The sequence below is a fragment of the Pristiophorus japonicus genome, chromosome 2 (genome assembly GCF_044704955.1).
Source record: "Pristiophorus japonicus isolate sPriJap1 chromosome 2, sPriJap1.hap1, whole genome shotgun sequence".
In the NCBI taxonomy this organism is placed as follows: Eukaryota; Metazoa; Chordata; class Chondrichthyes; family Pristiophoridae; genus Pristiophorus; species Pristiophorus japonicus.
Window position 1 is genome coordinate 153784803 of NC_091978.1, and position 14389 is coordinate 153799191.

At 41.5% G+C, this 14389-nt stretch overlaps 1 protein-coding gene across 3 annotated transcripts in view; it reads left to right on the top strand.

The window, feature by feature from the left end:
* The first annotated feature begins 1357 nt into the window (after positions 1–1357).
* The window catches only part of LOC139232555 (cysteine-rich hydrophobic domain-containing protein 2), an 80124-nt gene continuing 67092 nt past the window's right edge, over positions 1358–14389 (top strand). Inside the window, exon 1 of one of the 3 annotated variants that reach the window (XM_070862984.1) lies at positions 1358–1533. In XM_070862984.1, coding sequence (XP_070719085.1) covers positions 1439–1533 — 95 coding nt within the window. In that variant the 5' untranslated portion in view covers positions 1358–1438. Of the gene's footprint in view, positions 1582–14389 lie in introns of all 3 variants that reach the window. The other 2 variants (XM_070862975.1, XM_070862993.1) reach the window with 2 other exon arrangements.

Genomic DNA, 14389 nt, shown 5'->3' on the forward strand with positions numbered 1-14389 from the left:
TATAACGCCACCAAACTTAAATGTGGCTACCTACTTTAGGCTGGGCACTTCCACAAAATGGATGGGCAACTGACATGGATGATCCCAGTCTGGCCACCCACCAATCGACTTGAGTGACCAGCTAAAAATCAGGCGGTAAGAGGAAAATGCAGGCCTTGGTAACCAATTTACGTTTTAGAATTTTCCAGACAGCAGCCATATATTAACCACTAGCCTTAATCCAGATGCAGCTAGTTGTATATTTATGTATTTTAACATGCCTGTGAAGTGCCTTGGGGCGTTTTACTATGTTAAAGACACAATATAAATACAACTTGTTGATCTCAATACTCATTCACATGACACATGCACGTTAACCAATTTGTTTGTAAAATGGTAAGGTGAAAAGCAGGGTGTGTGCATGTATTTTGATGTGTTAACCAATAAGCAGTAACTAAGAAAGTTATCTGCTAAAATGGAGTGTAACATGGGTGAAAACCCCAGACTTCAACACCATTATAACATCAACAAGAGTGTATGGAGAGGGAGCTGTCATCGATGTCAACTCAACCAATCGGAATAACCACTCCAAGCCAGCAGAGGAAACCAAATTCAACCCGTAACAAACAGCTCCAACAGGGGGACATGTCACGGCAAAGAGCAAGTAATATGCAACTATATTCCCGATGGAGAGCGGAGTGTTCGGGTCAACACTCGTGGACGGTTGTGCGAGTCAACATTCGCTGCAATCACTCTGATGAAATCAAAGTACTGCTCGGAACTGTCGGAGAAAAAAAACTTAAGCTGCATGTCCAACATGTTTTGTGTCGGACAAATTCATGCCAAATTTCCAAACTCTGGTGAAAGAGAAAGACTGCAAGCTTTTGCACTGACTGGCGGTAGATGGTTGTTCAAACCTTAAAACCTACCTCTTTGACCAACCTTTAGGTCATCTGCCCTAATTTCTCATGTCAATATTTTGTCTTATAACACTCCTGTGAAACATCACCGGACGCTTTACTACGTTAAATGCGCTATATAAATACAAGTAGTTGTTGAGTAAATATATAGATGCAGTGGTTACCTATATTATTATGTAAGGCGTTTTCTATTACATTTTGAGTATGTGGCTAAAGGAGTACTGCGATAGTCGCTCCTGTGGCTAGTCAATGATTATTATATTCGGCAATACTGCTCCAACAGTGTGTCTGACTCCGAGATGCAACACATAAAGCTGCTTAAGCGTTTCTAAGGTGATTGACAGGTTGCCTCCCGACCCGAGTTAGTTCTTGCTATCTCGAGCGTGGACCCTGTGACATTGCGTCATTTCCTCCCCTGAGCTCTTTGACCCCGGTGTATGACGCTGGGGGGCGGGGCGCGGCGCGGAGCAGCGCGGTGCCGGCGCTCTCGCGATCTTTGGCTGTGGCCGCTCTGTTCTGCTGCGTTGCGCAGCGTCTCTATGGAGCTGGCGGCCTCCGGGATGATGGCGGATTTTGACGCGATCTATGAAGAAGAAGAAGACGAGGAGCGAGCGCTGGAGGAGCAGCTGCTGAAGTACGCGCCCGACCCGGTGGTAGTGCGGGGATCAGGACACGTCACCGTGTAAGACCGACCATAAAACGGGGGACCACTGAAGGAGGGGGGCGGCACTGAGAAAGTAACCTGAGCCGTGGGAGATGACAGGGAGCCAGGGCCCGAGCCGGCCGCCTGCCTGCCTGGGGTTTAGGGTCCTAGCTGTGAAACCGCGCTGACACAGAGCCCAAGCAATGGCGGTGACAGTCCAGCCCGCATGATCTGCAGAAAAAGTTCATGTTAATTACAATCGCGACACTGCCCAAATATCCTGGTGCAGTGAACGGCCTGACTCAGCTTGAGTCAACTCCCAGTAGAGGGTCTTTTTCACAACTCTGCAGGTGATGGGAAGAGTAGTTCAGCATCATTACTCAATGGAAGAGTGAAATGGGGAGCAACCTGGAAACTGATGTTCAGTGTTATGCATCTTACCTATTGGAGCAATATGGGGCAACTGAACAAGATGTAGGTTAAAATATCGTTTTGCTCTATATATTTCTTTTTTGATTTCGTCCAGAGTTTTGTCACGTTACTATGCATTCTTTGACCGTTATTGTTTCCTAAAGTATTGTGGCATTCATTTGTGGATATTATCTCAACGTATAGAAAAAAAAGATAAAAAATAAGTAAACACCTGGCCTGTTGTGGATTAAGCTGCAGCTGTTAGATTTAATTTTTATTGTACATTTAAATTTCTATAGGGTCAAGTGAGCACATGGGTGTGCAAAGTTATGATGCAAGCTGCAGTCAAAAAACTTGTCAATAATTTGTTGACGTTCATTCACAGGTAGTGTGTACTTGGGTGATGCCTGACACCCATGGAACATTACCCGAGCAACGAGTCATTTACTTTGGGAAGAAGGGAAACTGCTGATGAGACAAATTCAAAACAAATAGAAAGATGAAATAAAAATAGCAGAAGTAACAGTGTTTGTATTGCTGGCTTCAGAATTAACTTGTTCAACAAAATTGGGACTACACTAAATAAAATATAGAATCACTGTGGTTACAGCACAGAAGGAGGCCATTCGGCCCGTTCAGCCTGTGCCGGCTCTCCGCAAGAGCACTTCAGCTAGTCCTGCTCCCCCCGCTCTTTCCCTGTAGCCCTGCAAATCGTTTTCCTTCAGGTACTTATCCAATTCCCTTTTGAAAACCATGATTGAATCTGTCTCCACCACCCTTTCAGGCAATGCATTCCAAATCCTAACTACGTGTTGTGTAAAAAAAAGTTTTCCCTCATGTCACCATAATCTGTGTCCTCTGGTTCTTGACCCTTCTGCCAATGAAAACAGTTTCTCTCCATTCTGTCTAGACCCCTCATGATTTTGAACACATCTATCAAATCTCCTCTCGACCTTCTCTGCTCTAAGGAGAACAACCCCAGCTTCTCGAGTCTATCCACATATCTGAAGTCCCTCATCCCTGGAACCATTCTTGTAAATCTTTTTTGCACCCTCTCCAAGCTCTTCACATTCTTCCAAAGTGCGGTGCCCGGAATTAGACACAATACTCCAGTTGAGGCCGAACTTGTGTTTTATATAGGTTCATCATGATTCCCTTGCTTTTGTACTCTGCCTCTCTTTATGAAGCCTAGGATCCCGCATGCTTTTTTAACTGCTTTCTCAACCTGCCTTGCCACCTTTTGTATTGCTAAACTATTTACAGTGGCCACAGTGAATAATGCAATAAAGTATAGCTTTGCAAATTTGGAATTGTAAATGTAGGCACTGATTTTGATGGCCTTTACAAGATTTGCATTTTGTAATGAATTGTGAGTCATGTAAATAGTTGTAACCTAGCTATTATCGCACAGATTTGGCTGGTTTCCCAAAGCAATTTGAAAGAGACTACTGTTTCCTTAACACATGTTTGTAATTAATGGTAGTGAGAGATTAAAATAGAAATTTGGGGAAATGTGTGTTTTTAAAAAAAAAATACAAATTTTGGCCTGTTTCAGAAATTAAATTTTACAGCAGTATTGATTTCTGACGTTCTAACAATCACTGCCCGTTTTCAAATTTGATTTGAATCCTTGAAAATCAACATGATGCACCGAAAGGATCTGTCCTTGGCCCCCTCCTATTTCTCATCTGCCTGTTGCCCCTCTGCAACATCATCCGAAAACACAGCATTATTTTCCACATGTACATTGACGATACCCAGCTCTACCTTGTCACCAGTACTGGATGAGCAGAAATTGCCTCCCAACTAAATTTTGGGAAGACCAAAGCCATTGTCTTCATTCCCTGAGACAAACTCTGTTCCCTAGCCACCAGCTCTATCCCTCTCCCTGGCAACTGTCTGAGGCTGAACCAGACTGTTCTCATCCTTGGTATCATATTTGACTCTGAGATGAGCTTCCGAACACACATTAGCGCCGTCGCTAAGACTGCCTATTTCCACCTCCATAATGTCACCAGACTCTGCCCGCCTCAGCTCATCGGCTGCTGAAGACCTCATCCAGACCTTTTTTACTTCTAGGCTTGACTATTTCAACGCACTCCTGGCTGGCCTCCCATCTTCCACCCTCCATAAACTTAAGGTCATCCAAAATCTACTGTCCGTATCCTAACTTGCACCAAGTCCCATTCACTCATCACCCCTGTGACCTACATTGGCTCCTGGTTAAGTAATGCCTTGATTTTAAAATTCTCATCCTTATTTACAAATCTGTGTATGGCCTCGCTCCTCCCTATCTCTGCAACCTCCTGCAGCTCTACAACCCTCCAAGATAGATAACTGTGCTCCTCCAATTCTGGCCTCTTGCGCATCCCTGATTTTAATCGCTCCACCATCAGCGGCCATGCTTTCAGCTGCCGAGGCCCTAAACTCTGGAATTCCCTCCCCATGCCTCTCTGCATTTCTACATTGCTTTGCTCCTTTAAGACACTCCTTAAAACTACTTCTTTGACTATCTGCCCTAATATCTCCTTATGTGGCTCGTTGTCAAATTTTGTTTGATAATGCTCCTCTGAAGTACCATGGGACGTTTTACTCTGTTGAAGGTGCTATATAAATGCAAATTGTTTATATACATAAATAATGATGGATAACAGCCCGTGCTGTACCAAGCAATTTAGGATAAATAGGTTGATGAATCTCATCCTTAAATTGCCTGCAATTTTCATTTCCCTGGAACTGTACAATCAATTATTGTCTAATCACATCAGTTGTGTGTATTCAAAATTGACATCCATTACATGTAGCAGCACTCGAGGGAATCCTCAGTCAAATTTTGAACTCTTATGGAAATCGTATTGAGCCAATATAAAGTTCACAGTGCAACCATCAATGGGTCATATCATAGAAATTTACAGCATGGAAGGAGGCTATTCTGGCCCATTGTGTCTGCGCCGGCCAACAGAGCTATCCAGTCTAATCTGACTTTCCAGCTCTTGGTCCGTAGCCTCGTAGGTTACGGCATGTCAAGTGCATATCCAAGTACTTTTTAAATGTGGCCTCTACCTCCCTTTCAGGCAGTGATTTCCAGACCTCCACCACCCTTTGGGTGACATTTCTTTCCCCTCAAATCGCCTCTAAACCTCCTACCAATTACTTTAAATCTATACCCCCTGGTTGTTGACCCCTCTGTTAAGGGAAAATATCCACTCTATCTAGACCCCTCAAAATTTTATACACCTTAATAAGGTCTCCCCTCAGCTTCTTCTGTTCCAAAGAAAACAACCCCAGCATATCCAATCTTTCCTCATAGCTAGAATTCCCCAGTCCAGGCAACATCCTCGTAAATCTCCTCTGTACCCTCTCTAGTGCAATCAAATCTTCCCTTGCCTTGTTAGCCCTTCCAAATGCATTACACACTGCTCTGATTGAATTCCATTTGCCACTGTTCTGCCCACCTGACCAGTTCATTGATATCTTCCTGCAGTCCGCAGCTTTCATCTTCATTATCAATCACACAGCCACTTTTTGTATCATCTGCAAACTTCTTAATCATACCCCCTACCTTCAAGTCTAAATCATTGATATATACCACAAAAAGCAAGGGGCCTAGTACTGAGCCTTGCGGAACCCCAATGGAAACATCCTTCCAGTCACAAAAACACCCATCAATCCTTACCCTTTGCTTCCTGCCTGAGTCAATTTTGGATCCAAATTGCCACTTTGCCTTGGATCCCATGGGCTTTTACTTTCATGACCAGACTGCCATGTGGGACATTGCTAAAATCTTATACACTTCATCAAACGTATTATCCTCATCGACCTTCCCTGTTACCTCCTACAAAAATTCAGTCAAGTTAGTCAGACATGACCTTCCCTTAACATCAAACTTAACTTGCCAATACGTTAATATTGCTCGATATCTGTAATTGTAAAGACTGAAAGTGATGCATATGATTTTTCAGATAGTTCAGTTGTGTCAAGTACTTCACAGATATTGTCTTTGTGTGGTGGAAAGGTGAGTGGAGAATCGATTTTTTTCCCCCCCCGAGATTGAAGTTTGGCTTAGACCTTTAATTTTCGTCATTTGGATCCCTTCTTAAAATTCAATCTTGTATAAAATTTAGAATACATTTTATTGTCTATCTTGATCTTTTTTTAATAAAATGAATAATAGCCGATAGCATTACTGAGAGCTGGTTTGGTGGAGTTAGCGAGACCAACAGATGAATTGATATCAGTAGATGCAGTCAATAACGCAGTGCAATGGACATTAGCATTCAGATAGTCTAAGCTCTTTCACATTTTAGCAACTACTTGAAGTCTATAGCATTCTGTAACAAAACTAGCAAAAACAAACACACAAATGATCGTAAACATGATCATTACAAGATAATGGCCCAGAAATTCCGGCCTTCCGGATCCGTACTGAGTCTGTATGGACGGGGAAGTCATTGCAAAAGCCGGTTTTCAGCGCACGATGCACATGCGCTGAAAACCGTTTTTTCCGATCTGTCAAGTTGGAGCTTGACAGATCCAATGCATCTCCACATCCAGGACATTTGCAAGGGCAATATTGCGGTCTTTACCCATATCTTGCCCAACGGATGTCCTGAAAACTCTTGTGCTTGATAAAAGCAGGCGCATAGCCTACTTTTGCAGGGTGTAAGAGTTTTAAAACACAAAAAATAAAATTTAAAAAACACATTATTTTTAAAAACCATGCCGTAAATTTATTTTAAAGCATCATTTAAAAACTTTTTTAAAAATCGGAAAAATATTTAAAAAAATAATACATAAATAACTTTAATTTAAATTAATGTTAAATATGTAGTGTATTTTTTCTATTAATATTTTGTGTGTTTCGGGGGGTTTCTCATTCATAATAATGGGAACTCCAACTTACGGAGTTCCCATCATTATGAATGAGAACATACTTTACCTTGATTGGCTGCCTAGAGCCATGTGACTGCAGCTCCAGCCCTGCGTATGTCCTGACGTGCACGCGCTGTGACGGGCTGTCAGTGGAGGTTTCAGGACCGGGATCTCTCGTGGGCGCAGCAGCTTCAGGTATTTTTCTAGAATCCAGTCGAACGTCCGCAGGAAGGAGAAACCGGGATTTCTGGGCCTATAAGAATGATCTATTTATACGAGGTGCATCCATGTTTTTAAGAAATGCATTCTGATTGCCTCATCAAAAGAACTGGCATAGGCTCAGGAGTAGGCCATTCAGCCCTTCGAGCTTTTCATTAGATTATGACTGATTTGTACCTTATCTCTTCCCGCCTTGGTTCCGTAACCCTTAATACCCTTGCCTAACAAAAATGTATCAATCTCAGTTTTGAAATTTTCCGTTGACCTAGCCTCAGCTGCTTGTTTGGGGAGAGTTCCAGATTTCCACTACCCTTTTCTGAAGAACTGCTTTCTGACATCATCTCTGAATGGTCTAGTTCTAATTTTAAGGTTATGTCTCTTTATTCTGGACTCTCCCACCAGAGGAAGTAGTTTATCAGTTCCTTTGACCACCTTAAATAATTCGATTAGATCACCCCATAATCGTCTATACTGAAGTGAATACATGCTTAATTTATGCAACATATCCTCATTATTTAACCCTTTTAGCCCTAAAATCATTCTGGTGAATCTGGGCTGCAACGCCTCCAAGGCCAGTATATCCTTCCTGAGCTGCGTAACCCAGAACTGGGGTCTAACCAGAGCTTTGTACAGCTGTAACATAACTTCCTGCCCTCTTCAGATAAAGGCTAACATTCCATTAGCCTTTTAATTTTTTTTTGTACTTGTCCACTAGCTTTTAGTGATTTCTGTACTTGCAGCCCTAAATTTCTTTGCTCATCCACAATTTATACATCCACATATAAAGTAACTACCCAACATTTTTAATGATGTGTACTAATTGCATAATTTGCAAGCGAAAGATATTGCAAAATTCAATGTGACAAAAAATTATGCATTTTTAATAGGGTACTGGTGAAACATGCATTTTAAACAGAAGTTAATCTTGTACATAATCACATGGCTGTGAATGGGAATGAATGCACCTTTACAAAACTAATATTTTAAATGGACTCCACTGTTGTTGTGAATACCAATCTCACCTGAAGGGATGCATGGAAATGAGCAAGTCTTGTAGTGCAAGAGCATTTTTTTTCTTTTTATAAAAGTCACTTGTGTAATATAAATTCTGATTCTCAGACCTATTTTTCATGCACACAGTATTGGTTTCAAAGAGTTAAAATGTAAAACAACTTGATGTAAATACTTTAGCATGTTTAGTCTGAACCGATCTTTGTTTTTATTGACTGTGTGTCAAATTTGAACATCCTCAATCCTTCCTATAATATTTAATGGGAAGTTTAAATATCCATTTTGACATATGGACATCAGCTTAGTTTTAACATTGTCGGGATCAAGGGAATTGTACATTGCATGCACATTAGTTGCGAATAAGATAATATCTGACCTCTACTGTATAATGAAGTAAAAAATGAAAAGCACTTCCACTCTTTTAGCTATTGGTATATTTTGACATGCTTAAATATTTGAGTATAGCACCAATTTTTCTTAGGATCAGCTATCAAAACCTTTTCTGCTGAGTTTAGGTTGTGACCAGTCCCAATCTTTATGGTATAGTCTGCTCTGCAGTAATTCCATTTAATAATAAAATTCAGTTTTGAAGACATGCCTCTTTTAGTGTATGACTCAGACAATACATTTTGAGTTAAATCTAATTATAAAGTAGAACTCTTGCATATCATGGGGCCTATTTTATTGTAATAATGTTGGTTCAATAATGCATTGGGTGGGGGGGCGGGAAAGCTTAGTATAATGATGTAGAACCTACATTGCAGTCCTTACAAGGTGATGACAGGATGCAAATTAATATATACATTTTAACTAGGACCTGTATATTTAAGGAAATTATACTGTAATAAATGCTCTACAAGTATTCACCATTTTAATAATCGGTTAGTTTAGATAAATTGGGCATCAAACTTAAATGTGCAATTGCTGCATGATTAAGCTTTGGAAAAAAATGTTTTAGCAGTTAACCATTGCATTCTTGACTTCGTATTATTAGTCCAGCTGTTTGGTGGTAGCCTAATTAGCCACAGCGCAAACTGGCTGTGTCGTGTGGCTATTATCTTCCCAGTGATCAGGAGACGAAGCTTTTGTTTTTGGGTGTCACCTTGCTCACTAACATTAAGCACACAGTCTAGTCTGGGACCTCAATGCAGCATTGAGGGAGTGCTGCATTGTCTGAGGTGTCATCTTTTGGATGAGATGTTAACCCAAGATACTATCTCCTTGTTTGGGTAAAAGATTCCATGCAGTATTCTATTAACCAAAAGTATTAAGGGATGTGGGGCAAAGGCGGATATATAGAGTTGGATCACAGATCAGCCATGATCTCATTGAATGGCGGGATGGGCTCGAGGGGCTAAATAGCCTACTCTTGTTCCTAATCAAAGAAGAACGAAGGTGCTCTCCTGATGTCTTGACCAACATTTATCTCTCAACTAACACCACCAAAAGAGGTTAGCTGGTCGATGGCTTGGCTAGGATAGACTGGCGAATTATACTTAAAGGGCTAACAATGGATAGGCAATGGCAGACATTTAACGATCACATGGATGAACTTCAACAATTGTACATCCCTGTCTGGCGTAAAAATAAAACGGGGAAGTTGGCTCAACTGTGGCTAAGAAGGAAAATTAGGGATAGTGTTAAATCCAAGGAAGATGCATATAAATTGGCCAGAAAAAGCAGCAAACCTGAGGACTGGGAGAAATTTAGAATTCAGCAGAGAAGGACAAAGGATTTAATTAGGATGGAGAAAATAAAGCATGAGAGTAATCTTGCAGGGAACATAAAAGCTGACTGCAAAAGCTTCCATAGATATGTGAAGAGAAACAGATTAGTGAAGACAAATGTAGGCCCCTTGCAGTCAGAATCAGGTGAATTTATAATGGGGAACAAAGAAATGGCAGGCCAATTGAACAAATACTTTGGTTCTGTCTTCATTAAGGAAGACCCAAATAACCTTTCAGAAATACTAGGGGACCGAGGGTCTAGTGAGAAGGAGGAACTGAAGGAAATCCTTATTAGTCAGGAAATTGTGTTAGGGAAATTGATGGGATTGAAGGCCGATAAATCCCCAGGGCCTGATAGTCTACATCCCAGCGTACTTAAGGAATTGGCCCGAGAAATAGTGGATGCATTGGTGATCATTTTCCATCATTCTATAGACTTTGGATCAGTTCCTATGGATTAAAGGGTTTTTAGCTAATATTTTTTTTAAAAAGAGGGAGAGAGAAAACAAGCACTTATAGACCGGTTAGCCTAACATCAGTAGTGGGGAAAATGTTGGAATCAATTATTAAAGATGTAATAGCAGAGCATTTGGAAAGCAGTGACGGGATCGGTCCAAGTCAGCATGGATTTATGAAAGGAAAATCATGCTTGACAAATCTTCTAGAATTTTTTGAGGATGTAACTAGTAGAGTGGACAAGGGAGAACCAGTGGATGTGGTGTATTTGGACTTTCAAAAGGTTTTTTGACAAGGTCCCACACAAGAGATTAGTGTGCAAAATTAAAGCACATGGTATTGGGGACCAATGTATTGACGTGGATAGAGAAGTGGTTGGCAGACAGGAAGCAAAGAGTAGGAATAAACGGGTCCTTTTCAGAATGGCAGGCAGTGACTTGTGGGGTACTGCAAGTTTCAGTGCTGGGACCCCAGCTATTTACAATATATATTAATGGTTTAGAGGAAGGAATTGAATGCAATATCTCCAAGTTTGCAGATGACACTAAGCTGGGTGGTAGTGTGAGCTGTGAGGAGGATGCTAAGAGACTGCAGGGTGATTTGGACAGGTTAGGTGAGTGGGCAGATGCAGTATAATGTAGATAAATGTGAGGTTATCCACTTTGGTGGCAAAAACAAGAAGGCAGAATATTATCTGAATGGTGACAGATTAGGAAAAGGGAAGGTGCAATGAGACCTGGATGTCATGGTACATCAGTCATTGAAAGTTGGCATGCAGGTACAGCAAGCGGTGAAGAAGGAAAATGGCATGTTGGCCTTCATTGTGAGAGGATTTGAGTATAGGAGCAGGGAGGTCTTGCTGCATTGTACAGGGCCTTGGTGAGGCCACACTTTGAATATTGTGTACAGTTTTGATCTCCTAATCTGAGGAAGGACATTCTTGCTATTGAGGGAGTGCAGCAAAGGCTCACCAGACTGATTCCTGGGATGGCAGGACTGACATATGAAGAAAGACTGGATCGACTAGGCCTATATTCACTGGAATTTAGAAGAGTGAGAGGGGATTTCATAGAAACATATAAAATTCTGACGGGATTGGACAGATTAGATGCAGGAAGAATGATCCCGATGTTGGGGAAGTCCAGAACCAGGGGTCACAGTCTAAGGATAAGGGGTAAGCCATTTATGACCGTGATGAGGAGAAAATTCTTCACCCAGAGAATTGTGAACCTGTGGAATTCGCTACCACAGAAAGTTGTTGACGCCAGTTCGTTTGATATATTCAAAAGGGAGTTAGATGTGGCCCTTAATGCTAAAGGGATCAAGGGGTATGGAGAGAAAGCAGGAATAGGGTACTGAAGTTGCATGATCATATTGAATAGTGGTGCAGGCTCGAAGGGCCGAATGGCCTATTCCTGCATCTATTTTTTATGTTTTCTAAAAGCAAAATACTGCAGATGCTGGAATCTGAAATAAAAACAGAAAATGCTGGAAATCTCAGCAGGTCAGGCAGCATCTGTGGAGAGAAACAGATTTAACTTTTCAGGTCGTTGACCCTTGTTCTGACGAAGGGTCATCGACCTGAAACGTTAACTCTGTTTCTCTCTACAGATGCTGCCTGACCTGCTGAGATTTCCAAATTAGCTGGTCATTGACATCATTTGCTGTTTGCGGCACCTGCTGTGTGCAAACTGGGCTGCTGTGTTTGCCTACGTTGCCTACACATGCTTCAAGAATAATTCATTGACTGAAACATTTTAGGATGTCCTGAAGACATGAAAGGCACCATAGAAATGTGAGTTGAAATTCATTCTTTCTTTAAAACTTGAGGTAAGGCCACAGTCTTATAATTTGCTACCTTGTGTGTAGGTTGTTTTATTGTACCTGGACCCCGCTTCTCTGGCGGTAGCCGTAATGGTGGATGCGAATAGTCAGTGAACTCCTTGTAGTTGATGCGTGTATATGTTTACTTATTGTGACCCAGTCCTCGCAAGTTTATCAAGTGATAAACTACCGTTGGATATTGGAAAATAACAGTCAGTATATATTAGAAAATGTTGGGTGGGAGAGATTGCAAGATTCAGCCACAGGAGGAAAACTCGAGCCGTTTATCACCTGAACCTTGAGATGAAGTAATTTTCAAAGTGCTCACTCGCGCACACCTATTTTCATGTACCTGTATTGTAATATAAAGTCTAACCTGCTGTACGTCAGATGACATATTTCAGCAGTGGGGGCAATTTCACCAGGGTGCTTCATCCAGTTCAATACATGATAATCCTGATTGAACAATTACATTTGTGAAATCAACACAAGATTAGAAGAGCTTAATCTATACTTGATTACTGGAAAATTGCTGTCTGTTATGAAAGTATAATGAAAAAGAGTAACATCATATTTTGGTTTCACTTTCTTCTAGCCGTCAAGCCAATCAGTTGTAAACATTTGCCTTATGGAAGTGTTCCAAATTATGGTTGATGCCTGGCATTTTTGTTAAAAACACTAGAATCACGGTTTTCAGCTTTAAAGCATTCCTGGAACTTGACTGTCTCACCTGATTGTCATCAACTAGAAAATATAGTAATAGCTGTGGATTTGAGCCAACTGCTGGCAAAAAGCCACTCAAGTAATAAACGAGCACTGTCAAAATGGTAAGGACTATTCATACAGTAGCCCTCTAAACTGCAACACTGATAAAATAAGCTCTGAGCATAATTAGGCTGTTTTGAGTCTCATTTCTAAATATTCCAAACACATCAAACCGTTTTACATTATAAAGTGACTTTTTGATGTCTTATTACAACATTTTGGAAAGTATTTTAGAAGCAGATATTTTACGAGCTAATATTCAAGGGCTTTACAGAAACATAGAAAATAGGTGCAGGAGTAGGCCATTCGGCCCTTCGAGCCTGCACCATCATTCAATAAGATCATGGCTGATCATTCACCTCAGTACCCCTTTCCTGCTTTCTCTCCATACCCCTTGATCCCTTTAGCCATAAGGGCCATATCTAACTCCCTCTTGAATATATCCAATGAACTGGCATCAACAACTCTGCGGTAGGGAATTCCATAGGTTAACAACTCTCTGACTGAAGAAGTTTCTCCTCATTTCAGTCCTAAATGGCTTACCCCTTATCCTTAGACTATGTTCCCTGGTCCTGGACTTCCCCAACATCGGGAATATTCTTCCCGCATCTAACCTGTCCAGTCCTGTCAGAATCTTGCACGTTTCTATGCGATCCCCTCTCATCCTTCTAAACTCCAGTGAATACAGGCCCAGTTGATCCAGTCTCTCCTCCTCTGTCAGTCCAGCCATCCCTGGAATCAGTCTGGTGAACCTTCGCTGCACTCCCTCAATAACAAAAACATCCTTCCTCAGATTAGGAGACCAAAACTGAATACAATATTCCAGGTGAGGTGTCACCAAGGCCCTGTACAACTGCTGTAAGACCTCCCTACTCCTATACTCAAATCCCCGAGCTATGAATGCCAACATGCCATTTGCTGCCTTCACCGCTTACTGTACCTGCATGCCAACTTTCAATTACTGATGAACCATGACCCCCAGGTCTCGTTGCACCTCCCCTTTTCCTAATCTGCCGCTATTCAGATAATATTCTGCCTTCGTGTTTTTGCCCCAAAGTGGATAACCTCACATTTATCCACATTATACTGCATCTGCCATGCATTTGTCCACTCACCTAACCTGTCCAAGTCACCCTGCAGCCTCTTAGCGTCCTCCTCACAGCTCAACCGCCACCCAGTTTAGTGTCATCTGCAAACTTGGAGATATTACATTAAATTCCTTCATCCAAATCATTAATGTATATTGTAAAGAGCTGGGGTCCCAGCACTGAACCCTGCAGCACCCCACTAGTCACTGCCTGCCATTCTGAAAAGAACCCGTTTATCCCGACTCTCTGCTTCCTGTCTGCCAACCACTTCTCTATCCACGTCAGTACATTACCCCCAATACCATGTGCTTTGATTTTGCACACTAATCTCTTGGACCTTGTTAAAAGCCTTTTGAAAGTTCAAATATACCACATCCACTGGTTCTCCCTTGTCCACTCTGCTAGTTACATCCTCAAAAAATTCCAGAAGATTCGTCAAGCATGATTTCCCTTTCATAAATCCATGCTGACTTG